Source organism: Cololabis saira, chromosome 4, assembly GCF_033807715.1.
Source record: "Cololabis saira isolate AMF1-May2022 chromosome 4, fColSai1.1, whole genome shotgun sequence".
In the NCBI taxonomy this organism is placed as follows: Eukaryota; Metazoa; Chordata; class Actinopteri; order Beloniformes; family Belonidae; genus Cololabis; species Cololabis saira.
In genome coordinates, this window is record NC_084590.1 from 32,995,852 (window position 1) to 33,023,719 (window position 27,868).

Sequence of the window (27,868 nt, forward strand, 5' to 3'; positions counted from 1 at the left end):
TTATGTTTGTCAAAACAGGAAGGGCTTCTGGTTTATTAATTAAGACATTCTCCCATTTGTTAGCCTGAATTAAAAAAAAAACAAAACAACCCAACAGCAATGATGACTTACTTTCCTCTTACAAATGAGTTTACCCATGAGGTCTCTGGAGTGCGGCGTTGCAGCAGCTTTCAGCGTCTGTGCAGCCGAGTGAGAGTTACGAGAGCAAAAAGGAGTATACTTTCATCAACGTACACTTTCTCTCAAAGAAATTATAGAATGGAGTTGACGATGATGCATCGATAGAGCGGTCAGCGTCAGCAGTGTCCAAAAACATAGACTGGATTTTCATTAATACAGAGTCTCTTCAAGAAAACAAGATTGGAAAGAGCTCTCTTGCTCATGATTTACACTGAATATATTCAAATCAGCCAAAACTTGGTCTGTTTTCATAAACCCCGCCTGATTGTATAAGGGGGACTAAAACACCCCTCCACCCCCACCTTACGCACACACACACAAACACCTCAGCTCTCTACCTCGAATAAATTAATCAGTCTTGCCTATAATAATGTTGGGCGAAATTATGTATTTTCATCATTAATCTTCAGTATACAGTTGTCCTTGAACATTACCAGGGGTTACAGTGTATGGCATGGCATCACATTTTTTACTAAATCTATCGAGCCTCAACGGGTGTAATGTGCTTTTATTTTGAAGGACTGATTGCATGGGTTCTTAATCTGTATCACAAAAGTTGTGGTTTTTAGCAAACTTTCAATGACTGCATGTGTCAGGCACGGGGCATGTGTCCTCGACGGTCGGTTGATGTGAAGATTGATTTGGGTTCATCCTTGTGTTTAGTGCGACTGAAAATTGACTGGCAGTCCTGAAGGAAATTGTACTCCATTATAGCTACAATCTGCAACTAAATGTCCTGAGGCAGTACAGGAAAAACGCACTCTGGTCTCATTGTCTTTCCCCTCAGTTGAGCAAGTTTATACCCCAACACTTATAACTCATTTTGATTAGCTGTCTACCTTGAAACACTATCTTGCCTAAGGCCAGGCTAACTGGTGTCCACATACCCACAACAGGTGTTGAAATGGCAATGAACACGTGCAATAAAAACAAGCTGTGATGTTGACCAAATGACCCTTTACTGCCCCGCAGTTTCTTGGCTTCCAGCTGTCTAGGAAATTCCTCATTCTTAAATAAAAAAAATAAAAAAATAAATCTGTATTCTAATTATATTAGCACGTCTCTACATTGTACTGTTCTGGGAAGTGCGTAGCAAACAGGAAAACACAGGGTCCTGTTTGAAACTGTCGACTGATTAAAGTCATTCAGATGTCCTTGTTTTATTGATCATTGGCGTAATCTATGTTTTAAAAACAATGAAGACTATTGCACAATAACCAGTGTTTTCCACTGAATATTTCATTCATGGAAATAGAACCAGAAGTAGAGTCAATCACTGTATCATGTGCAAAACTTGTGAACCACAGTGGCCACACTGCACGCCAGGAGGTTTTATATACAAAACAGTGACCAGGATACCAAACTACTGCATTTTTGAGCGCCTCATCTGACAAGTTTAGTCATCTTTAGCTGACCACCATTGAAATGTTACATGCAGAGTGGTTCAAATGTCGTAAACAATTTTCACAAAAATGACTGATTGCCAGGCAGAACAAACTCCTAACTTGCTTCTCCAGTCATACTGTTGGTATTCTGATACAGTAATTCCACGTGTATTGTGTAAAAGTGGAAAACCTTTCCCATTGCTGTAGTGAAGTTTTCCTCCATCTGAAGAGACACATTTCTTTTCCTTGCGGTGGATCCAAAGGAATTATGGATGGGTTCTCCTGTAGGAAGAGCATTCATCCATCCAGCGTTATTCAGTGTAATTTGGGTCTGATTTTTCTGTTTGCACAAAGCTGTACTACCAAAGTAAAGTAGAGTGGCTGGAAGAGTGGAGTTTGAGTGGCTCATTTAACCCCTAAACTTTGGATAAAAAGACCTCAGGAATCTGTCATCTCTTCCCAAAAAAAAGTGCTTAACTGTGCATAACCTGCTTTTTTTGAAAATGATAATGTATTGAAGCTCCACATGGATTCTTAGTTTGACCTACAAACATGACTCCATCGATCCACACACCTCTTTACCTCTTTTTGTGTGTGTGGGTTGTGATGTTTTTTTTTTTTCTTCTTCCGCTCTTTCATGTTGGCTCTGTATGCTTATTTGTAGGTGTCCTTGAGAAGACGGTGGACGGGGAAGCTGCTGCTCTCACCAAGGCTAAGACCCTTTACAAGTCCTGTATCAATGAGAGTGAGTCAGGATTATGATGTTAAACGTTTCCTTGTCTAATAATGTCTGCTTTAGTCAGAATCCAGACTTAAATCTTTTTTTATTCATTTTTTTTCATGCCCGGTGTATATATATATATATATATATATATAATTTTGTATTTATTTATTGTACTGTCAAACTGTTATGACGACTCATTATTATTTTAAAGATAAGATTCTTATTTTCAGTCTAGAATACGGGTATCAGATTCAAGCGTTCATGCTACAAATAACTAAAAACAAAAGGCTTTCTTCAGTAGTTTAAAGCAGCACAACGTAACTTTCAGCTTTTCTGAGTTTGGCGGCATCTTTTGGACAAAAGCGGTAGTGCTTTACCAGAAAGAACACTACGTTTCCCATGAGCACCAGCGCCTACTGCCGGAAAACTCCTGTCCCCTCGCTGCATTTGTTTTGATGAGAGGAGACTGGATGCTTTTCTGTTTCACCAAGTGAACAGACGGAACGCAAAAAAAAGATGTTAAACTGCTGGAAAGGAACTGGAATTTACCGGGATACCTTAAACAAGGAGGCCAGGGAGCAGTATATGGAGAAAATAATGATTATTAACGGTCTGGATCCATATGAAATCTCTACTGAAGAGCCATATGTTTCAATACATTTGTACAATACAACATACAGTACATGTTTTGTATCCCTCTTTTCTTTTTTTTTGACCGCTGTATTATGCTGAAGAGGCTCCTCGTGAGATTATTTTTTTCCTCTGCAGCTACAAATAAGAGTTAATATTTTTTCCTCAACAAACTAGTTTTATCTGAAGATTGGGGTTAATTGCACCGCAGAGAGCTGGCCAGCAACTGCGTTTAGCTGGTGAAGTGGGGAATAAAACCCGTGTTTTGATCCGACGCCCGTCTGTGTGAGTGTTTGTGGTTTAAGGCTGTTTATGGTTCTGCGTTAAATCGACGCAGAGCCTACGGCGTAGGGTACGCGGCGACACGCACCGTACGTTGCGCGTCGCCACGTACCCTACGCCAGGGGTTCTTAACCTTTCTGACCTTGAGGCCCAATTTTTTCATTACAGAGTGGCCCGGGGCCCATTAAATATTAACACTGTATAGCAGGGGTATTCAACTAATATATATATATATATATATATATATATATAGTGTATGTATATATATATATACATACATACACATATATATGTGTGTGTGTGTGTGTATATATTAAAGTAGCCTCACAGTTGTATCAACATCTGCATCTGACTGTTTAAACAAAGTACATTTGAAAAATATTTGCCACCTAACATGTGTCACTTGAATTACACATGTTTTTTTCTCTTATTAGGTTAAAGAAGGACTGCAATTAAAAAAAAAAACATTTTATTTTATTTTTCAAAAGCTCAAAAGCTTATTTTATTTATCTACCAGCAGTTTGAATTTCCTCTTTTCTTTTTTTAATTGTCTCAACACATTTTTATACTAAATGAATATAAACACATCTAAACAATTTAACAGTTTTGCAGTTATTCTTTCTTCCCTTCTCCCTTCTTATGCCCCCACTTTCTGTCGTTCAGTGAGAGAACTGAGCTCTAATTTCTCCTGTCAGGACTTTAAATCTGGTCTGGATGGTTTCAGGTTCTCATACACATGTGAAGGTGCTCATTGATGAGCCTGGAACGATATTTAGTTTTAATTATGTTCATTGTGGAGAAAGCTGCCTCACAGCTGTATCTGGATACATGAATCAGTTGTCAGACCTCAGCGTGTCGGGTTTCATCCGAGCCTGATCAGCTGCGATCGGGAGAAGTGATCAATGAGACCGGGAGAACTGATCAGTTGCGACGGGTACGAGCCTGCAGCTCTGGCCGCGCTGCAGCCGATCCGATGCTTTTGCGAAAGCCCGACCAACAGTCCAGTCCAGCAGACACGTCAGCCCTGCATCTACATGTACAATCCTTCAGCAGTAACGACTGGAGGAGGAACCGCCCGGCTGAGCGGCAGCCGACCTCCCCGCCCGCGGGGAGGTCGGCTGCCTTCCGGCCCGCCTCCGCGGGGCAGCTCCCCCGGGAGTCTCGGCTCCTTCTCGACAGCGAGCCCCAGGTCTCCCTGTCCACCCCAGGTGTCCCGCGACGGAGCCGGGCACGGGCAATTCATGCGCCCCCCTTAACTTCTCATGGTGGCTTCAATTACGTCCTCTTAAGCCTGAATTATGGTTCCGCGTTAAAACGACGCAGAACCTACGCCGTAGGATCCCTGATCCTGGCGGATCTAAACCTACTCTGTGCAAAATTAAGGATTTACTCTGTAAATACACACCATTTCTCTTACTATTACACGTACAGCTAGCTGAGTGTCTTCTCCTTATTTGGTCGGGAGTTGTTATGCAGTCCCGCGGCCCCCGCGGCCCACACGTACAAAACAGAAATGTTTTTGCGGCCCTCTAGGTGACGCTCGCGGCCCAACGTTGAACCATAATTCAGGCTTTACTGTGTGTTTGGTCGTTACAGCCGCGATCCAAAGCGAGCCGACGACTCTTTCACTCTTTTATTCCGTTATATCAGATACTTGGCCTGCGGGGTTCTGCCTCCGAGCAGGAAACCGTTGAAAAGTTAAACCATTAGGATCTTTTCCCTGGTCTGTTATATGTGGAGCTGCTGCTGCTGCTGCTGCAGCAACAGGTTACCAGCTTCTGTGGAGCTCTGCGCTCCAAGCCCCGCCCATTTTCGTCTCGACTGCGAATCGGGAAGGAGGGGGAAGTGACGTATGTGCCGTAAAGCAGTCAAAGCCGTAAAATTTGTAGTTTTTTAGTGTGGCAGGGTTCCTACCATGCTCCTCAAAGTTACATAGTGCCAGTGAAGGCCATACAGACTCCCTCAGATCATGAAAGAGGTGTCATTAAACCTGTTGGAAGTTGATGTACCATCACAATGACTCTGGAAATATGATATTAAGGTGGAAAAGTTACGTAGTGTCGCTTTAAGCAACATGTTTTCTAAAATTAGTTCTTCCTAAAATTGCAATGAACGTTTGGCTTTTCCACACTTTACACAGACCAAAACTTTTCACAATGCAGCCCATGACTCTATGACTCGTACTGTAATTTTTAAACATTTACCATATACACATACAGTAATTTCATCATAAATCAGTAGTTATAAAAACCTCCTCTGTTATTATTAGCTGTTAAACGTAGGTACTGAGGGCCAAGGGAGAATGAACTGGGAATTTTAGTGTAAAGGAGGAATTCCTTCTGTAAGTATACAGTAGCTGCTCAGTACTTATGGGGCATTTAAGTTTCTTTTAAAATTACAGGTAACAACAAGGTGGAGTTGTCAACGCTGGCAACATCCTCCTGTATCGTAGTTATAGATTTCAGCTGATGTTTAATAGTCCTATAAAACAAATCTTTGAATCCTTTTCCAGATTTGACAACACATCTTGCAGGTGTGTCATTAGCAGGCAAGCTATACCCACTATGTGGATACATCACGCATGTTTGCTATGATTAGATTTAGAGGATATTTTTTTCCTATGCTGCTCTTGGATATACAAAGTTTGTAACATTAAATATTAGTGTGAGTACAGGATGAGAAATAAGCCCTTTTTTATTGTCATCGCTGCAGCCTAAGAAAGGCAGAGTGGAGTGGAAAATGAACGCGTCTGAAGATCAGTGTAAAATGATGTCATCTACCAGATAACACCAATTTGTTTGATTTTTGCTTCATTTAAGGTTTAATTGAGCAAAGGGGAGGAGAACCTTTGCTCGATACGCTATCTGACATGTTCGACTGGCCCATAGCTGTCGATAACTGGGAAACCGACTATGGTGTAGTATACATTTGTTTTTTTCTCACACTCTCATGCAGTATAGTGCAATTTGTGATATTTAATTTCCCCTTCATTCATCCTTATTTCTTCCCCCTTTAGGAAAAACTTGGAGGCTGGAGGATGTTATTGCCAGGTTAAATGAGAAATATGGAACTCAACTCTTGGTTAATTTTTATGTCGGCACTGATGACAGGGACTCCAACTCACACATCATTCACGTATGTGTACATAAGTAGCAGGAAAACATTGATCTTTTTGTTCATACTCACTTGGGCAATTAAACATGATCTTTTTTTTTTTTTTGTGCCATGATTTGACAGTTTGACCAGCAGTTGAGCCTCGGCCTCTTATCCAGAGATTACTATGCGTGCAGCGGTCCCTATGCAGAGGTGTGTCTACATTTTAAATGCATACACATGCTTATTTAATGCGTAATGAAAGGAGCTCCGTGTGTTCAACGCAACCAGGTCTGGTTCCATGCCTCCCGGAGTTTTGTTCTGGGAAGGGAAATACCCAACAGATGACGGTGGGGGCATCTGCGTAAACATCAAAAACTTAAATCATTAAGTTTTTTTTATTTTTTTATTTACACACTTAACATGCCTTTGTAACAAGTGTGCATATCATTAAGAAGAAACGAAAAACGAATTGCTCCAAGGCAGTAAACCAAGTCAGACAAACAAAATTTGATTCTCTCCAAATCCAAGCCAGATGTTGTGTGGGTGAAGGAGACGATCCTCTGCTCCGGTTCTACTTTGCATGTCAGTCAACAGTTGATGGGGAACTGCAGAGAGCAGTATTCACAGTGAATCTCATACTTGTCATATCAAACGGGTGCATCTCTGCCTGTTTTTATGACTGCAAATATCATTAAAAGGTCTGTTCCACAGGCATGCCGAGCCTACGAGCAGTTCATGATCGACCTCGCCAAGCTGATTCGCTCCGACCGAGGACTGGAAGTCAATGAGACCCGTATAAGGGAGGAAGTGACACGAATAATTGACTTGGAGAGGGACATTGCCAACGTAAGCAAGTCTTTATCTTTACACGGACGAAGATAAAATATTGGTGAATTTAAAAATAGACAGCTGCCTTTGTTCAGCTGGAACTCGGCATTAGTTCCATATGGCTAATTGGCATAATCGCTGAAGGCAAGCCTGTAAAAAAAATATTTTGTACATAAACTGGTGTTCTTAACCCTTTTGTTACACACATGCTTTAATGGTTTCTTTTCAGCACAAAATATGGCTGAATAACTGTTTATAGGCTGTTTATAGTTACAGGAATTAAACAAGAGAACCCTTTTCTCCATCATGATAATTCTGGATGAATCAAAATTATATTGAGTTAATTCAGAGCTGGAACATGAAATTGAAGGGGGACAATTATGGAGCAGAAGTTCCTGAGATGCGCCCAATCGAACCCATGTGCTGCTGGAAGACTTGCACTGCCGCTGTCGGGAAGGCAGAGGCCCAGAGCATTCAGTGTTCAAGTTCTTCTAAGTTGTTTTGTTTGTTACCCATCCCCCACCCCCCAACCCCCGAGTAGAGGGGAAAAAATGTGTAATCACAGAATCATGAATTTTTTGAGGCACGGACTTACGAAAAACATATTTTCTTCCTTAAAAAAAAGTACATCATTTTTTTTTTCCATCATTATTTAGTTTTTTCCATTTCCACCATAAATTTTAGATCAGATTGAGATAGGGGCTGTTTTTATGACTTGTTCAGTTGATATTTTTCCTAAAGAAAACTTTTAATGTCTTTGCCTTCTGGCAAGACTCATTATCCTGAAAAATGACTTGATCATCTAACTGACTTTCGATTGACAGAATGAGAAAAGATTTTTGATTTCCACATGCATTTACTGTCAAATTAATGACCGTGTGCTTTACCGGTGCTTTACCCGAAACGCAAACATGTATCATCACTGTCTGCACAAATGTACATCTTCTCTTCAGATGTCTCATTGGACCAAAGATTCAGCATGCTCTTTCTTTTCCTAATGCAGTCCCATCACTTTCATAATTCAAATTCAATTTTCTTCAGCCAGTTTCTCTTTTTGGTCCTTAACATTGACGCTTGTTCTTGCACCTTGTTTTTTTTTTTTGTACATCTATTCAGGTTTTTTTTTTTTTTTTAGCTTTCTGTCCTGACCCACGTCTTCTGTCGCGTATTTGTATATTTTGCTTACGCTACCATACCACTTTCGTGATACTTGCCACAAATTTTCATCACTTGCCACATTTCATGTTGTATTACCTTTTTGAAGGAGTTTCAAAATCTTTTCCATTCTTTCGGTTGACGGCTCCTTTGTCAGAGCCGTTTCCTGTCTGTCAATCCACGGACAAGCCCATTGAGGTCTGCAAGGATTCTGTTTTAACTGCCAATGAAGTTTCATATTCAGGCTTAGACACACATATACACACACACACAATGTTTTACAAAGCCAGAATGTTGAGCTGTTTTTAAAAACTGTTTTATCATGACTGTGAATTCTTTCCCCTATGAATAAAACGGCTGAATGAATATCCGAAAGTGCAGTTGTTCCTTTTTTGTTTTTTTGCCAGCAGTTGTATTTCCACAAAGTTCTCTCATGCTATAAAGCTGCCACCAATCAATATATCTGAGCTCCAAACCTTTCCTTCGGCAGATGTCAGGTTTTTCCCAGTAGCAATGAAAAATGTCTGGCTTTACATACTTGTTTTTTGTTAGTAGTTTGAGCGTTGTTATTTAATTGTAGCTGAAACATCTATCTTGTCCAGAGTGGCTGAAACAAGCAGTTATCCGGCAGGATTCCCATTAACTTTCTCCCCTTGTTTTGTTGTTTTGGCTTGGCCTCTGTTCTGCTCAAAAACATGCTCCACTCCCACACCCCCATACTCGAATGCCGAATTTTACTAGACACTTAAACCATTCCAGCTCTGACATTTACAGACATGACGCCTCCTGGGACGCTAAATATGTTTGATGCTTCTGGAGCTGCACTGAATGTGCATGCATGTGTGGGGAAATAACAAGGTTGTGATGGCTTTCTTGATTTCTATTTCTGATACTCTTTTCAAGGCCACTGACACACCGGAAGATAGAAACAACCCGGTGCTGCTTTACAATAAGATGGAGCTTGGGGACCTTAATGCCAATTTCACCCTTGAGGTCGATTCACAGGTAAAAATAAGTTACTTGCTCAACAGAATTTTTTATTTTGGTCTTTGCCTTTTCTTGTCTCTGTGTGTGGATTTTATTTTTTATTTTTTTTTCCATTGCTCAACCTGAAGGTATTCAACTGGAGTTACTTCACAGCTAAGATAATGGATACAGTCAACATCAGCATTCCTGACACAGAAAAAATCTTAAATTATTCCCCCAACTATTACAGAAGACTCAACCTTGTTCTGGCCAAATACTCAAAGAGGTTTGTATGTTCAGTGGTCTGTTTGTGTAATGGTGTACTTTTGTGGCGAGAACCACATGGCGTGCAATGATTATAAACTGTTCATCCGTTGGTCGTGTATCGTAGCTTTGTGTAAGGAAGTCTCTTTGACCATGATTTCAATCCTCCCAGGGATCTGCAGAACTACTTGTTGTGGCGTTTTTCTATGAATATGGTGGTGGGCCTTAGCAGAGCTTACAGAGACACAAGGAAAGCTTTTCGCAAGGTACGTATCCAGTCTGAAATATATTTTTCATTTTATTTTTCTCTGGTTATCTTAATAATTATGTGCTTAATTATGAGTTAAATTCAACAACCAATGCTCATGGATACTATTGTAAAATAAATGAATATAGAAATAAAAAAGTGAAGGAAAGATGGAACGTGAGATTGACAGAGGGATCGGTGCAGCGTCCACAGTTATGCGGTCGGTGTACCGGACCGTCGTGGTGAAGAAAGAGCTGAGTTAAAAGGCGAAGCTCTTGATTTAACGGTCAATCTACGCTCCCGCCCTCACCTATGGTCTTGAACTTTGGGTAGTGACCGAAAGGACAAGATCGTGGATACAAGCGGCCGAGATGAGTTTCCTCCGCAGGGTGGCTGGACGCTCCCTTAGAGATAGGGTGAGGAGTTCGGTCACCCGGGAGGAGCTCGGAGTCGAGCCGCTACTCCTTCACATTGAGAGGAGTCAGCTGAGGTGGCTTGGGCATCTGTACCGGATCCTCCTGGACGCCTCCCTAGGGAGGTGTTCCAGGCATGTCCCTCCTCCCTAGGGAGGTGTTCCAGGCATGTCCCACCGGGAGGAGACCCCGGGGAAGACCCAGGACACGCTGGAGAGACTGTCTCTCGGCTGGCCTGGGAACGCCTCGGACTCCCCTCGGAAGAGGAGGAAGTGTCTGGGGTGAAGGAAGTCTGGGCATCTCTGTTGAGACTGCTGCCCCCGCAACCCAGTTCCAGATAAGCGGATATGGAAGATGGATGTATGGATGGATGGATGGATGGATGGAGAAATAAAAAAGCCATATTTAGGGCCCGAACACTGACTATTGTATCTGTAGGAATTTTTTTATTTTTCTCGTTTTTCATCCGATGAAATGAGGGCCTTTTTGCCCCCCTAAACGTGCCCCAAAAGTCACCAAATTTTGCACGCAAGCCAGGCCTGGTGAAAAATTTGATATTTAATGATTTGCATTAATGGGAAAATTTCGTACCTCAAGCCCCACAATACGGTTTGACGTACATTCACGAAAATCGGTACACACCTGTATCATGTCGCAACTTAAAGAAAAGTTTCTTGGCGCCATGGCCGATGCCGAACAGGAAGTCGGCCATTTTTAATTAATCATGTAATTTTGGTGCAATTTATGCCATTTCTTCGCCCGAACCGTAACGTGCACCCAGGTGTGTTATACATCAAAATGTGCGTCTCCATCCTGCGACGATGCTCATTACTTTTCTCAGTCAAAAGCGTTACCTTGGCGAGGCTAGACGCCAAAAAGCGCGCGCCCCCCCTTCTGATTGGTCCAAATTAGATAGTTCCTACTTTTTGCCATAACTTTTGAATGGTTTGACATAGAGAGTTGTGGGTGGTGTCATCATTGGCATGAATGAGCCCCGACTCTTCTTCTCATTGGTCGATATTTGGTAGATCCTATTTTCTGCCATAACTTTTGATTGGTTTGACATAGAGAGTCTTGGGTGGTGTCATCGGACTTAGTTCTGAGTCCTTGACCTTTATTGGTGAAAATTGCACACGCAAGGGCCCGTTCATCGCTGCTTGCAGCTTTAATTTGTATTTGTTTTTTGACTAGAAATATAAGAATAAACATCTTATATTAAGGTGTTTTGGAATCATTATTAACTAAGTTACTGAGTTGGGTAGTGTCGGCTTTAATTATACAGGAAGGTCAAAGAACAACCAAGATTGCTGAAGAAAAACCAATAACACCTTGGATCAACATGTTTTTACTACAAAACTTATAAATTATACATCAGCGTTCCAAATCAGCTACAAGCTGTTTTTTTTTTTTATTGAATCTAGCCCGGTCATCACTCTGCTTATGTCTCGTGTTTAGTTACTTAATTGCTTGGGTGTCTATCCTACGGTGTCCAGAGGCAGCTTCTTTTGCATCCTCTGAAAGTCAAAGTTGAATCCAGAGGAACCAGACTAATTTTTTGTATTGATGAGGAACCAAATTAAGATGGCTGGGGAGCCTTTTCCCAGTGTAGTTGAGTGGAAGGTTGAAAAAATTACACATGTAAAAACACAAGACAAACAATATAAATTTAAGTTACAAATGTATTAAATAACTTTAGACAGCTTCTCTAACAGTTATCTTACACTTAGGGCCCGATTTACTAAAGGTTTGCGTGTGTTAAAACCTGTGCAAACTTGACAGCACCCGCAAACCAAAGTGCCAGCTGATCTACTAACAGCGTGCAAAGAGGATTGCGTCTCTGAAATGCGCTAAATTGCACACGCAATCCATTTAGTACTTTTGCCCTGATGAATAATCAATATGGGGCGTACCCGGCAGAACACGCTAAATACTGGGAGGGGAAGATGCAAATTGCTCCATTTACCACGCGCAATGAGATTTACCAAGCCTGAAAGTAATTGCGCGTATTGTGATTGCGTCTGTATTTAATACGTTCGAAAGGAAGGTGCTAATCTGCTGCTGCTGTTATTGTGGCAAGGAGGCGACATCCAAAATCAAAGAATACGCAGAGAGAGAGAGTCTTTATTCTGCTGCATGCTATTTTAAAAAGGGTTGCACAAGTTTTATTAAAGGCCACTTTTTCTTTAGTTCTCCGCCTTATATCTTTCCACCTTCTTTTAATGTGCCCCCCTCCACTCGCCCACAAGCAGGCCAAGCCTTTGTGCCAAAACTTTGTATTTTATTGATTACTTATCTTATTGAACGTGAAATCATCCTTCGTAAATTACATTTAATTAAAACCCGTGCTTATTAATCACAAAACACAGGTTAAACATCATGACCAAATCCGCTCCGACCCGCTGTGTCAGGATCAACGCAGAGACTGCAGCTTCGCCTGAATTATGGTTCTGCGTTAAATCGACGGCCATATGATGGTCCCGTCTGTCAAACATTTACTGTCAGTGTTTGCTATATAATATATAATATTTGCAATATACTGTGGACATCTGAATAAAAACTTAACTCATAAATAGATGAATCAAAGCGCTCTCCAGCTCTGTGTCTGATGTCTTTTTCTCCTCAGATCATGCCGAGCACCGCGGGGTCACGTAAACCCGACCAATTCAATATTAAAATCAAATTCAGTCCTGTGGCCCGTTTTTTTATTTCGTATTTTTGATCTGTGCTTAAAATTGAAATATGAAAAACCAGACGTTTTTCCGTTTTTTGTCTTACCAACTGCATTTATTCTATCGCAGGTTTTCTCCGATATTGCGTTTCTTTTGGTAATGTTTAAATTTCAATTGCTGTAGTTCATGAATGTGTTTATTTGCCTCTTCCACTAATATCTCTAACTCCAACTCGTCAAATTTCATTTTGCGCTTGTGACTTGTGACTGTGCATTCCATCCACTCTCCATGGCGCAGATTTTGCGCTCGCAAACCTTAAGACACGCAACACCTCATTTAAATACTGCTGTTTGCACCTGTTATCAATTGCGCACGCAATCTTAGTTGATCACCCGCAAACCACGCAACAACAGCACGCGCAAACTTTTTCAGTGCACACGCAATTTAGTACTCTTTATTTAGGATCTTAGTAAATCGGGCCCTTAGAGTGCAATGGGGAAACGGGCTGCAATCTTCTTTCACAATTGACATTTTGATGGGCAACAGTAATAAATGAGAAACTAAATTCCCTTCCATTTATTTTCATCAAAAAAAAGAATCTCTGGCAAGCCCAAATAAATCCACCAAATGTTATTAGAAAATAATTCTGAAACATCCACTTTAAGCACAAGCTTACAATAATGGCAATAAAGAAATTCACAATCTTTTAACAGTATTCGGCGTGGATAAACAAATTTTTTTTTTTTTCTTCTTTAAAGAAAAAAACCCTCTGTTAGCTCAAATACTGCAACATCATTTGGGAAAATTAAAGTACAGTAAATTGGGAATTGAATTGAGGTTGTGTGGCAATTGCTTGTCTGGGTTATTTCTACTTGCCGAAATCACGGCTATTTCTTGATATACAGCCCGACTCAACTTAGCCCGAAAGTTACCCATCTTAAACTTCAGGCTATTTTTCCACCCATACCAATTCGTCTGTGCTCCTTTAGACAAGGATGCTTGGTGACTAAAGCTTCAACTGCCACTGATACTTCCCGATCACTGGGGCATGCTGCAGGAGTTTCAAGAATGTCATGCTTTTGTCCCCTAGACATTTGAGAACCTTTCATGTTCGCTAATAGGCAATGTCCCCCTTACAAAGTATGAGTTCTACCTGATAGGAAAACGTAGGAATAGGGAAGTCGTGGGGCCATCTTTCCACCCTGTCTGGAGTCATGGCATGGGGTAGTATTATAGTGTCATCTGATGCAACTGAACTAGGATCATTCTTTGGTCTCACAACTTTTACAACAGCCTTCTGTGGAAGCTCCTCAATATCTACAAGTGAACAATGCTGCCTGTCAAAGTGTGGGTCTTCATATGATAAGCTCAAGTCCCAGTCAAGCCTGAACTTTTCTTTTATAATGTCCTTCAGCTCATCCACTGATTCTGGGTGTGAGATCAATGTCAGTTATCAGTTATCTCACAATATCTGTTGAGACAGGGCTTGAGCAGCCATTCCCTATACTTGGACAAAGGGAAATAAAATAAGAGTAATTAGGTTTTTATATATTTTTTTCTCCCAAATCTATTTGGTAACATCTGGCTTATTCTGAAAGCAATATTAATTCTACCAGTGTTGGATCAAAATAAATCTTTCTTGTGTCATCAGATGTCCATCAACAATACAGTCACACTTACTGTATCATTTAGTTCCAACAACTGAAACATGAAAAGTTGTCTGTTAATGTCAGCTCAAATGGTACTTTGTATATACATTCCATGCCACGTTGTTTGAGTGAAGATTGCGGGCGGCGAGGAATGTTTACAAAAGCTCGCGCTGGTCTCGCGCTTGCTTTTGACGTGGGTAGTGACGTTTTCTGTCTGCCAATCAACGGATTGGTGGAGTGTGTGTGTGAAGCTCTGCCCTTAGCATACCACGCCATTTTTCTATGGACCTACAAACAATGAGGCCCCAAAAATGATAGTTATGGTTCGGCTTAATGGGACCATTTTATAATGGAAACGCACAAAATACCGGACCAAACCGCTCAGGGTGGAAACAGGGCTGGACAGTATGCATAAATGTTTTACGCAACAGTGCACACTCTTGACAAAACACTGAATCCACAAGACAGTTTATAATCTGCCTGTCAATTTAGCACTCCAGAAACGGCTTCAGAAAACCTATTTTAAAATGGCAAGAGATTATGAGCATGACTTTGCTGTAACGTGTGCATGCAGAAGACACTAGGGCTATAAACACCAAGGTCATACACTACAATTCTCCATTTATGACGACGAAAAATTGTGCTACAACAGAGAAATATGGTCAGAAAAAAAATTAAACTTACCACAAAAGCGCTCCAATGGCGGTAAACGTAGCTTGCAAAATGTAGACCGTTAGCTGCTCCAAAGTGTGTAACATGCCACAGCACAAAATCTTCTATCCAGCGCCAAAGATAATGCAGCAAAAAACAACTCCTGTAGCCAATATGACTTGATTTCTATTTGAACATGAACGTTTTAGAAGTTTCATCCTAGTAACAACAGGCATTCGCGCTCAGGGCCAGGATTTTAAGATGTCACAGCTTTCCAGCACCGCACGGAGAAACAGTCAGAGGGTAAATGTCAGCGACAACTCAAATTATTCGAGGGCTATGTCTGAAACTAATCGATATATTCAAGTATACTGATAGATTGAAAAAATAAATGTGTTCAAACTACTCGGAAAAATATGTGTATGAACCTATGACAGGTTTTTAAGTAGTTGCAACTCATTTCATTTATCAAACTATTACTCTTCAGTCTTAAAGTGTGGTAAAATTTGTCAGTGATCATAGTCATCTAAAATAGCCTGTTTCATACTTCAATGTTGATCAGACTCCGGTGTAGACTGACACACTTAACACTTCTGCAAAGTGTTGGACTGAGTCAACTGAAAGTGTGCTTAAAATATATTAGCTAGTTGCTTAAAATAAAAAAACAAACTGCTACAGGCTGCTCAAACATAATCACCTGATTGCAGCTACCGTTTGGAATAATGAGCTTGCATCGAGTCCACTTATTCCATTGATCAGTTGGCAAGTATGCCCTTTGTCCTTTTTAAGAACTTTCCAAATCCTACCGTCTCAATAGAACCATTTACCCATCAGCAGTGTTGCAATGTCAACATGTTTGTTGAGTGACTCTCTTTCAGCATAATTAAGCACAGCACTGTTCCAAGCTACAGTAAATGCCACCCCGGTGGCCTGGTGGTTGGTGCAGTCGCATGCCGGTTAGAAGTTCCCCTGCTTGATTCCCGCTGTGTTAGGTTCTCCCCGTGAAGAACTTGCAACTATGTGCATTTCTTGTCCTGTATGCTTTGTTTGTTTTTTTTCTTCTCTTTAAGCATTTCTTTACACTTGTGGTTCAAAGTCAAGGGCTTTGACCCAGAAGTCAAGGGGCAGGAACTGTAGGGCATATGCAGACCTGTTCAGTGTTCATGGAGGATTATCTTTACTCTCAACTGCAATTAATTTCAGGCAAAATTGTTCACATGCATTTTAAAACTACGATTGCAGTCAAACTCTGTGCACAAGTCAACATTTGCACATTTCTTACTCTTTATAATTTCTGCTGCACACTTACCATTATATACAGTATGTATAAGATGTAAACATGTATATACATTTTTAGATATTACTGTTACTACTAATATATCTATGTTTTATGTTGAGCTGTCGCTTTCTTTTTGTTTCTGTATGTTTTGCTGCTGTTGCACAATAATTTCCCAGTCCTGGGATCAATAAAGTACATCTTTATCTTTTAACATCCTGTAAACAGTGCTAATTAACTCCAAACACAAACGATTGGAGAATGGCATATCATTATTATTCAGTCACTGACAGGTAGACTGAATATCCCCCTGGTCATCTCCCCTTACCTGTGACACACTTACAGTCTGATTAATGCTGGGCCCACCAAGGGTAGCCTAAACGCTAACAGTCTTCACGCAACTGTCAGTTACCAATGGAGAAGGATAGCTGTCGGTATGCATTTGCAGAATAATTTTCAAATATTAACTATAAAGGGACATTGAGTGCATTAAAATATTACAAGAAGGGCTCTTTACTAATAATCAGTATGTGACAAGTTAAAAATGAAGATGTTTACTCAACTTCATATATATATATATTACTACTCCAGTTTTTGTTTTACTATTATTTTTTTTATATACACATCTTTAAGTCTTCACAATCATTGACCTTCTTTCACAAGTCTTATTATCCAAACTGTTATGCAAATGAATGGTGAGGGCACATGTAAATGATTGCTATACATCTCTAATCAATATGCTGCCTGGTTCATGCTTTATCTGTGCCTCCTTGCTTTCCCTGCAGGCTCTGTCTGGCACAACGTCAGAGGCAGCTGTGTGGCGACAGTGTGCGCTCTACGTCAACAGCAACATGGACAATGCTGTGGGACGGCTGTACGTGCAGGAGGCCTTCTCTGAAAAGAGTAAAGAACTGGTCAGTAGAGGGTGAAATGGGCTTAATATCATTAGATAAGCATAGATCTATCGCAAGATTAAAAAAAAATAGGAATTCTTTATTGATTTTATTAACTGATTATAGAGAAATAGGCAAAAAAAAACAATATGGGTGTTGACGTATTCAGTTACTTATACATAAACTGTGTAAACTACTGTTTCGGGGAAATCTGTGTATTTTGGTCACCTTTGGCTTGTCTTTGCCACAGTGTTGTTTTTCCATAACATCCATTGAAAGCATCTGAGCAAGGTGTCCTTATCACTCTCAAACCACCCACACTGTAAATCTCAACTTGGTGGCACGTGTGTGTGTGTGTGAGACACTGTCGTAATCTGAACGTATCGGATGTAATAGATTGCCGTCATCCTCTGGGTGCTTGAGTGCTTTGGCATGTAGCTCTCATATCAAACACCACGTTGTGTTTGGTTAAGTGAAAAATGATATAGGCTGCTTTGAGCATTTACGTACGTATCACCACCCATGTTCTCAAATGCGTGGTCATGCAATATGTGTTCAAGTGAGGTGACAGCTAGCAGACATACTTTAATCCTCACAAGCCGCAGAAGCCCAGTATATGTCAGACATGTCAGCTGCTACCTACTTAGAGGGCGTTAACAAATGTTTGAGAGTTCTTGCCTGTACTGCAATTTAAAATGGAGATTTTTAATTTAAAGAAAATTCTGTGAAAATGTATTCAGTTTGTAAAGGATAGTTTTAACTCGTAAAAATATATATTCTCTTTACATTTAATATGACCTATTTCAGACTTATATTGCCTATCTTGGTTTGATGTCCATAACGATCAGAGAAATCACTTTTTTTAAACTCCATTTATTTATTTTTTTATTCTCTGTACTTCATCATTATAACTCTAAAGACACAGCAATGTTAAAACATAGGTCTGTTTGCACAGTTAAAGGCTTACAGCCCTCCTCTCCTCCTTCTTTTATTTTCTCTCCTTAAGCTGAGAGGTTCAGCTGCATAATGCTGCTACGTGCACAGAGCTCTACATTGTCATACAGCACAAAGTGTTGCAGTTTCACAAATTAAGCTAAAATACACGATGATGTCATTTTCATGACTTGTTTGCTACTGTACAGAGACTCTGGTTAAGCACTGTGGTGTTAAAGCTGTACTTTTGAGGGTTCAGGATGTTCTAGTCTTTCTGGGTGGAATTTATACTTTTTTTTTTTTTTCTCATTCTTGCATAGGTTTTCTCAATACACTCTGGTTTCCACCCACAGTCCATAAACATGTATATTAGGCTAACTGGTGATTCTGTAATAAGGATACGACTGCGTGCGTGCGTGCGTGCGTGCGTGCGTGCGTGCGTGCGTGCGTGCGTGCGTGCGTGCGTGCGTGCGTGCGTGCGTGCGTGCGTGCGTGCGTGCGTGCGTGCGTGCGTGCGTGCGTGCGTGCGTGCGTGCGTGCGTGCGTGCGTGCGTGGTTGTTTGTCTATTTTGGGCCCTACGATGGACTGGCAACCGGATAAGGGTTTATCCCAAAGAGAGCTGCGATAGCCTCCAGCACACCCTGGTGACCCTGAATAGGAAGATGTAGTGAGAGATGTATGTATGTTAGGTATTGAGGGTGCAAAATACACGGTACAGTGCTATGGACGTATAGTGCCTTTAACCTCCAGCTATATGGGCACATGGATAGCTAAAAATGGCAAAAGTGCCTTTATGCTGCGCTAACTTCTGGGTTGAGGCAGATGCGATTCAAAGTCTGTTGCAGTTCCTTGACTATCTCGCTTATGCAGCAAATCTCCATTGATTCCCATGCCAAAATATCCAACTTTAGAGTAGAAATAAACATATTTATAGCCTGGTTCAAATAACTAAATAACGTTTTTGGTCTTTTTGGTTTGCTTTCACATCCATGACAACTCTGAGGGGGATCACTTCAGGAAACTTAATGAAAAGCAATTTATTAATTTTTTCCCAATATGATTGATAGTCGCCTCAGCCAATGGTTAGCCATTATCACTTCCTCATATTGTAATTCTACAGTGCTTAGCAAAGCAATGTGCACTTTGTACTAACCCACCATTGGCTAAACGCAACAGTAGTTTTTGATTTCAGCATCAAGTCAACACATGAAACGGTATATTCCACTGTTAACGTCTACCAGCAGCTCTACAGCTAACTTTGACATATAGAGAACGTGTTGCCGTGAACAACATGGCTGCACGCAGTACTAAGAAAAAGAGGTTTCAAAACCGCTTTTCAGAAACGAATGGGTCACATGACCTAATGCTTCATCCATTGCTTTTTACAATCTATGGTGCTGCTTTATGATAAATGGCATAAAATGTTTGCTTATTGTAGTTGAACATTGTTTGAGCACGTCTCCCTTGTATATGGAGATATAGGACTAAGACCTACAACTCTTGGATGGCTTTACACAAAATGGTAAATTTCTGTTATCAATAACCTGAAAAAACTGTCAAGTGAGACGAGCTTTCCTCAGAAGGAGCTCTTGAATTTAGAGCAGCTGCAGACATGCACTGCAGAGAATTTTAATAAAACAAATTGATACAAAAATGAGAGTGCATTATCCAAAATTAATATTTGTTGTAGTTATATTATTAAAGCTACCCCGACAAATGTAATTTTCTTAATCATACCCATATTATTACACTTTTAGGAAGGCTATGTCCCTGGTCTAGGGGGAATGGAGACTTAATGTATGGTTCCCCACCGTTCCTAGTCTCGAGAAAGGTCAGCTGCACAACAGGAATCCAATGTCAAAACGGCAGTTTATTTCCCTCTGGAGCGAAGCAGTTCCCTAAACAACCCTTTAGTAAATAATCCTGAACTTCCCTAATGGAACAAAAACAAATGACACAGCTTTAACCATCGGTCCTAAATCAACAAAACACGGCTTTCTAACAATTTACTATTATTTACGATGGACTATATACAGTACATGAGCCTATACATAATTTGGAGTGTCCCAGTTACCGCTGGACTGACACAACAAATCTTCGGTCGTTCACATGTAACTCAAGAAGATGTATTTAATTCAAAGAAGCAATCTTTTAGTTCCGACTAGGGGTTGGGAGATGCGAGGAGAGAAGCTGAAAGCCTGCAATTTAAAAAGCAGGCTGGTTTCGTCGGCTGGAGCGACACCTCCAGGACAGGCCAATCACAGGACCTCACCTGTTCCATCAACTCGTGCACACTAACTTGAGAGAACAATCACTTGCACACACCCAGAGGGGAAGAGAGGAGCAGGGGATGTGAAGGAGAAAAAAAACATAACTGCAAATATGACCAGCAGTCATATTTATGTCTCTGGTGACCAGATTCCTACGCAAAGCCTGAATGCTTCGCTGATATGTGAATAATTATTAAATCTAATTTAGTAACGTGTAGTTTTGCATAATTTATGTGTGGCAAGATTGTTTTGTGTACTTTTTTTCCTTTTTTTTTGTGTGGTCTGGTGCACGCGGAGGTCAGATGGAGGAGATGATTAAAGACATTCGGGAAGTTTTCATTAGTAACCTTGATGATTTGACCTGGATGGATGCAGAGACCAAGAAAGCAGCTGAGGAGAAGGTACAAAACATTACTGCTGCAAGTGTAAACATGTCCTGTCTTTAAGATATCTGATGACTTAGTTATTTCTCTTGTTTTTTTTCTTCTTAAAATGTGTGTATTGTAGGCCCGAGCGATCCGTGAAAAGATCGGCTATTCTGGCAACATAATGGATGATGGATACCTTAACAATGAGTATAGAGATGTAAGTCTGAAAAGATAAAGAGATGAAGGTTTCTCATGTTTCACTGAATTAATGTGAAAGAACAAAGACCGGCTTCACCAAAGCCACGTTGTAACTCTGTAATATCCCAGTGAACTCCTGGCTTTTTAGTTTTGCTGGCAAATATGACCGAGTGTTGATGGCTCTCATCACTGCTAATCCTCCTGTGTTTCTGGCTGTGTGTTGGTGTTAGCTGAGCTACAGTGCAGAGGAGTACTTTGAAAACATCCTACAGAACCTGGAGTTTGTGCAGAAAAAACGCCTGCGGAAACTCAGAGTCAAAGTCAACAAAGAGGAGTAAGATTTCTCGCGGGGGTAGAATTAACAGGTCCTCTCCAGATGTGCTCTAATTTTAACGCTGCAGTGTTAAGTATTTAAATCAGCAGTTATTGGTGACTTTTCATATCATGGTGCTCGTGTTGTGACCCACTACAGTATCTGCTTCACTTTCAGAACAGAGCATTCACTCTCCCACACAAACTCCTACTCACATATAGAGTTCAGCTTTGCACAGCAGGGGTGCTAAGATTGGCCTGGGTATTAATAACTGTGGGTTAATTTTAATGTGTGCTTTTTTTAAGCAAATATGGGCCTTGATGCTCCTTACATCATCATTGTTTAGGTCCAACATCCATATTTTTCTCCAGGTGGGTAACTGGAGCTGCTGTTGTCAATGCCTTCTACTCAGCCAGCAAAAACCAAATAGGTACCTGACATATTCGGTCATAAATGACAAGATAATCAATGCAGGATTATTTTTTTTAACTATTATATTTTTTCCTGGTGTTAGTCTTCCCTGCAGGTATCCTCCAACCCCCTTTCTTCAGCAAGGGTCAGGCTAAATCTCTCAACTTTGGTGGCATCGGCATGGTAATCGGTCATGAGATCACACATGGCTTTGATGACAATGGTATGATTTTCCACCTATTTGCTTTCCTTCCCTACAAGGGATGGTTTTGGCAAATTACGCTAGTGTTTGTATATCAATATTTTCTCTGTAACTAGAACCACTTTGGCACCAGAGTCATTTTGGGTGGGTCAAGTGAAGTAATTTTCCACTTCATAGATGTCTGTATTCACTTACTGAAATAAATTAAAAAGAAAAAAAAACAGGCACATTTGGAAATATATTTAAAATTAACCTTAGCAGCATATTTGTGACCCAGAAAATCAAAGTGTTAATGCCTTCCGAAATGTAACAATAGAAATTTAATTTAAACAATATATTTGTTTTAAATTGTTATTTTTTATTTATTTATTTTTAATTCCGCACATCTGTTTGTTTTTAGGCCGTAACTATGATAAGGACGGTGACCTGAAGGACTGGTGGACACCAGAATCCACTCACAGATTCCTGGAGCTGTCAAAGTGCATGGTTGATCAGTATGGTAACTTCTCCTGGGACCTGGCTAATGGACTGCATGTACGTTGCTGCAGATACTCTGTCCCCTTCTCATCTCACCATCTTTGTTTTTATTTCCAAACTCTCTCAAATATTCTCATAAGCCCTGCTTCATTTATTAGCTTTCCTGACACATTTGAAAACGTATCTGCCTGTCATTTTTCAATCTTTCTCCTGGTTTTGCAACATCATCTGTTCTCTGCTGCGGGTGTCTTTTTTTAATATTTTCTGTTGATATACGAGCGCCTTCCTCTGTATTTACTTTTCTGTCCCATTTCTTTGAAAAAAGCTTCTTTTGTCTACTGGTAAATTATTTCTTATATCCCAAAAAGTGATATCTGCAATTTGCTGAAATACAGAGAGATTAGTGTGATTTTCTTCCTTGTGCTCTCTTTACCCCTGTTCCTCCTCTAGTTAAACGGGAACAACACCCTTGGGGAGAACATAGCTGACAATGGAGGAATACGACAGGCATACCAGGTAAGAGCTGAAACAAGGAGCAAAGTTGGTTTCCAGTTATCAGATAAGAGTGTGACTTGCTTTTCTCTTCTGCTTACAAATAATTCATAGATGGGTAATTTTATCAATTAGGTGACTGCTGGTTCTGCTATTTTTGACTTGGGGAGGGACGTGGGTAAACACAGGATTCACATCTCTAAATTAAATGAGATATTTTTTTTTTTTTTTTAATTAACTGTCAGGAAACACATTTTTTTTAATTAATTATTTTTGTCAGCACATTTGAAGTTTTTATAATTACACCTACTATATCTTGAGATTGTTGCTCACCCAGGACATGAAATGAAATTTATTTATCTATTTTTTATTATTATTTAGTCATGAGGTGACCCATTTGGGGACGAAAAAAGTCACTATTTAACCTCCAGAAAACACACACACACACACACACACACACACATATATATATATATATATATATATATATATATATATATATATATATATATATATATTACACTTAGAAAATATAATCGCCAGAGGCTTACTTTTTTCATAAAATAGTAACCAAATTATTTGTACAACCATTAAAAAGATATGTAGAGACGCAGAATTTGATAGCTGGCGTAATTTACATAAATAATTCAGTTTTGTAATGTAGAATTTGTATTGGTGTGATTTTGTTGTTGTTGTTCTGAAATAAGAATGTTTATTGTAGGCCTACAGGAACTATGTGAGTGAGCATGGAGAGGAACCACCGCTGCCTGGCATCGATCTTTCCCATGATCAGCTCTTCTTCCTAAACTTTGCTCAGGTAATGGGTGCATTGATTTAATTACAGAAGGGGAGAGTAAGGTAGGCCAACTACAGCATCAGGAAGTTTGACCTACAGGACTTGAATTCTGAATTTGAACCACTACTTTGGAGGAAAGAAAAGGACAATAAGACGAACGTCTTACTGTATACAGCGGTGTTTATATATATATATATATATATATATATATATATATATATATATATAAAATGGAAGAAGTTGTTTATCCATTTATCTTTTTTTTTTTCTTATGATATAAAAGGTTACCTTCATGTACATTTAATGTATTTTTAAAATAACATTAAAACAAATAATTTAAATGTTCAAACTAAAATTTTAAATGGATTAAATGCTCTGATGGTTCAGTCATTTACTCCTTTGTTTGATATACCGTATTTTCTGGACTATAAGCCGCACCTGTATATAAGCCGCACCCGCTCTATTTAAAAAAAAAACAATAAAAAAAAGATATACAAGCCGCACCTGTATATAAGCCGCACCCACTTTTATTTAAAAAAAAAGATATGCAAGTCGCAGATATTTATGTTGTTAGATTAGATATTTACTACATGTACAGAAGGATTTTGAAGTGTAAATGATGTACATGTTTGTACTTAAATAGATCCTTTCCTAACAGTGTCTTTTAACACGGCAGCAACTTTGCTTATTAAAACTGGACTGAACCAAGAGAAAATAACCGGTATTTATTTATCTATTTATATGTTTGAAATCTGCTTCTACCTACTTCTATCTGCTAAAGAAGAAGTAGCATATTCTTCTTTGCATTTATTTTGTCTTAGTTTTGATTCTAATTCCGGTTAGAGCGCCCCGAGCGGTGGAAGAAAAATCCACAGAATAGCTGCACCTTTGTATAAGCCGCACGGTTCAAAACCTAGGAAAAAAGTAGCGGCTTATAGTCCAGAAAATACGGTAGTTAACTTGAATCGGTCTGTTATTTTACACTTAATTGGATCCTGTCTTCTGTAGGTTTGGTGTGGGACACACCGACCAGAACAAGCTGTTAATTCCATTAAAGTAGACGTACACAGCCCAGGAAAATTCAGGTACAGTCACACCTACAGTGTTTCCCTTACATCGGTCTGCCCTGTGTTGCCAGCAAACGACAGGAAACAAATTAACATGGTAGCTCAACAATTTGATGTTTGCATGCGATTTTAATCAAAGGTTACAGTTTTAAGTCACCTTCTAACACCGCAAGTTCAAGTCCAACTATCAACCCCCTTTCATATGTTTTACAGGGTAATAGGCTCCCTTCAGAATTTCCCAGAATTCTCCAAAGCATTCAGCTGCAACAAAAGCAGCTACATGGTCCCTGACAATGTGTGCCGTGTATGGTGATTGAAAGACTTCTGGGATGGATCGCCATCCCTGTCCCAGACCTACGGTACCTCTCTCCTCTGACTGTTGGAGCGCTGGAGGAGTGCACGGAGTTGGAGGCTTCAATTAGCTCTTTACTGGATGGACCATGGCTGGTGGACTGACTGCAGTGTGCTCCTTCATTTAAGGACAGTAGCCGACTGCACCGTCACAATAAACAGAGCACTGTTTCTCCAATCTGATACTGTAGTTTATTCAACCAGCCTGATATATTCTGCTACTCACTGGATACAATTTCCTTTTCCTCTTGGTTTTTCTTCTTTTTTCATTTGAGTCCACCAATGTGTATCTCTGAGTGCATGTGTTCCAGTCAAAATGTTCTACAAGAGGTTGGCAAAGAGTGGCAGACAGAAAAATGTGCTCAACCCACTGGCATATGAATACATGAATACACCACACACCCACTCATGCTCCTATACACACACACAACCCAGCTGAACCACTGTATTGTATGTGGGACTATGCCGTTCCACTCTAATAAAACCTCAGCCGCTTTCAGCCTTCATGCAGTTACTCTATGTACTAATAATCCAGGGCTTTGTTTATCCAGAAAATTATGCCAGATAAATTATTACTGAAAATCCAAATGTATTTCATTTAATATACCAATAAGTAATTCAGTGTGATGATCACGCAGCATACATGATTACTAGGTACTGTTCTATATAATGTCTATTGCAGTTGGCAGGTCGCTGCTGTTCGGGTGAACATAATGAACCAAAATTAAGTTTTTGCCTTTTTTTTTTTTATGACAGCTGGTCATGAATCATTGGCATGACAATCTACAGACTCAAGATTCTTTACATGTCCTCTGAGCCTCCTGTTTGTCTGTGCGTGGATGTCTTTGTGTTCCATTCTCTGTAAGTCATTTATCACTGCCTGCTGTTGGTCAAGTTAATTGGTATGCCTTATAGTTGTGTTTGTGTGAGCACTTGTGGGAGGGGAAGAAAAAAGGATCAGCAAATGTATCGCAGAAGTGTTTTGACTTTTTCTTTGCAGCTCATTTTTGCTTTTCTTCTTGAGATTATGAAGAAAAACCTACACCACTTTCATGCCTGCGTGCTAACATGCTACCAGTTAGCATAGTTTAGCAAAAATAGATGGAAATAGCCATCTTGGCCTTTTTCCAAAAGGGAGAAAAAGAGATAAAGGCTCAGATAAACTCGATTACCAAATTATGTATTTTAAAAAGTGCATAACTAAGGGACTACGATGTGGTGCAAGGTAGATTAAAATCCCACTGAGTCACTGCTTGGACCAGGGACTTCAGTCTTCACTAGTTGCCTAGCAACCTAACAGTTACGAGAGGGCTTGCAGTATTTGCATTTCTATTTTTATATGAACTAACAAGGACTTATAAATTGTTGATGGCTGAACTTTAATTCATACAAACTAACTATCCTGGATGTAACTAATTTTAACAAGCTGATGTGAAAGTATCAGTCTGCCCAGCTCTTGGCAAGATGGTACAGAGACCAGAAAATGTTGAACGCTCTTCTAAGAAGGGTGATCTTCAATTTATTGCCAGTCTTGTTTCAGGGGATTCTCAGACAAATCAAAAGTCAACTGGCAGTTGTCGCAAAGAACCTTTCAAAGGAATGTTGATCTCCCTTTTGAATCGAAACATTTTCCAAGCAAAGAGTCAAGATGGTGACTTTCAATTCAACAGTTTGTACGGCTTTTTTTCTATATTAAAATGTATCTGAGGATGCGATAATGGATTCATTGTGGACATTTCTTGCCTTTGCCTTTTAATGTAAAGATTAGTGCAATAAATGTTGCACCACAGCCACCTACGTCTTCATACACCGTCATGTATAGTCTTCAGTGTTTTCCCTGCTGTATTGGTCTTATTTGTGGGAATTTTTTTTGTCTTTCTATTTCTGTGATCTCCCTCTCTAATAGTAGAAATACAGATATACCTCAGTTGCCTGTATTTTAGATACTTTATAATGATGATTAAAAAAAAATTGTTTCTTTCAAAATAAATCTTTAAATAACACTAAGCTGGCAGATGACTTGTCTGATGGTGTTTGTATTGCTGTGTGTTCACTGGATCAGCCCTCGACAATCATGTACACAAGGAAGTACAGTACTCCCACTGCTTTATGGTATTAAATACGAGTAAATGCATCAATCACAGCCTGTGAGGAAGGGTCCTGTCTCTGACCGGGGGGGGGTCTGTGGCCCGGGCGTCTCCGGTCCATTCCTGGGGGGGGCTGAGCTGTGGACGTGGGGGTCCCACTCGGAGGGCACGGCTTTGCCTGGGTGGGGGGTGGCTGTCTGCGCTGGGGCATTGCTGCCTTGGTCCGCCGTCGCTGGGCGGGGGCTGCGTGCATGTCCTGCGTTAGGGACTCCTTTGGGGTGTCCGCGGGGGGGTGGGGCCGGGTCCAGGGGGCGGGCCTCCCCTGGCCGGGGGGTGCGCGGACGGGCACGGCGGCGGGGTGGAGTCATTCTCAGGTGTCTGTCTTATGTAGTATGAATGGATGGAGGGATGTTGGGCCATTTCCCCCTCCACCTTGGGCGCTCTTGGGCCCTGTCCCAATACACCCACTACCACTACTTTTCAGCCTTACCCCTAAATTTTGTGCGTTCCCGTGAGGGTAGTGGTGTCCCAATTCCTATTTTCATCTAGGGGGAGTGCGGAAAACGAGGGTAGTGTGTATGAATCTAGCCCTTC

At 40.4% G+C, this 27,868-nt stretch overlaps 1 protein-coding gene across 6 annotated transcripts in view; it reads left to right on the forward strand.

Moving 5' to 3' along the window:
- Positions 1 to 27,190, forward strand: part of LOC133441826 (neprilysin-like) — a 466,475-nt gene extending 439,285 nt beyond the window's left edge. For all 6 annotated transcript variants that reach the window (XM_061719499.1, XM_061719495.1, XM_061719494.1 and 3 more), the window contains 19 exons: positions 2,230 to 2,310; positions 6,021 to 6,116; positions 6,218 to 6,336; positions 6,439 to 6,507; positions 7,009 to 7,143; positions 9,184 to 9,285; positions 9,396 to 9,532; positions 9,683 to 9,776; positions 17,201 to 17,329; positions 20,815 to 20,913; positions 21,020 to 21,097; positions 21,309 to 21,412; positions 21,763 to 21,821; positions 21,906 to 22,025; positions 22,405 to 22,538; positions 22,932 to 22,997; positions 23,695 to 23,790; positions 24,778 to 24,854; positions 25,050 to 27,190. In XM_061719499.1, coding sequence (XP_061575483.1) covers positions 2,230 to 2,310; positions 6,021 to 6,116; positions 6,218 to 6,336; positions 6,439 to 6,507; positions 7,009 to 7,143; positions 9,184 to 9,285; positions 9,396 to 9,532; positions 9,683 to 9,776; positions 17,201 to 17,329; positions 20,815 to 20,913; positions 21,020 to 21,097; positions 21,309 to 21,412; positions 21,763 to 21,821; positions 21,906 to 22,025; positions 22,405 to 22,538; positions 22,932 to 22,997; positions 23,695 to 23,790; positions 24,778 to 24,854; positions 25,050 to 25,149 — 1,895 coding nt within the window. In that variant the 3' untranslated portion in view covers positions 25,150 to 27,190. The remainder of the gene's footprint in view (positions 1 to 2,229; positions 2,311 to 6,020; positions 6,117 to 6,217; positions 6,337 to 6,438; positions 6,508 to 7,008; positions 7,144 to 9,183; positions 9,286 to 9,395; positions 9,533 to 9,682; positions 9,777 to 17,200; positions 17,330 to 20,814; positions 20,914 to 21,019; positions 21,098 to 21,308; positions 21,413 to 21,762; positions 21,822 to 21,905; positions 22,026 to 22,404; positions 22,539 to 22,931; positions 22,998 to 23,694; positions 23,791 to 24,777; positions 24,855 to 25,049) is intronic.
- The last annotated feature ends 678 nt before the right edge of the window (positions 27,191 to 27,868 follow it).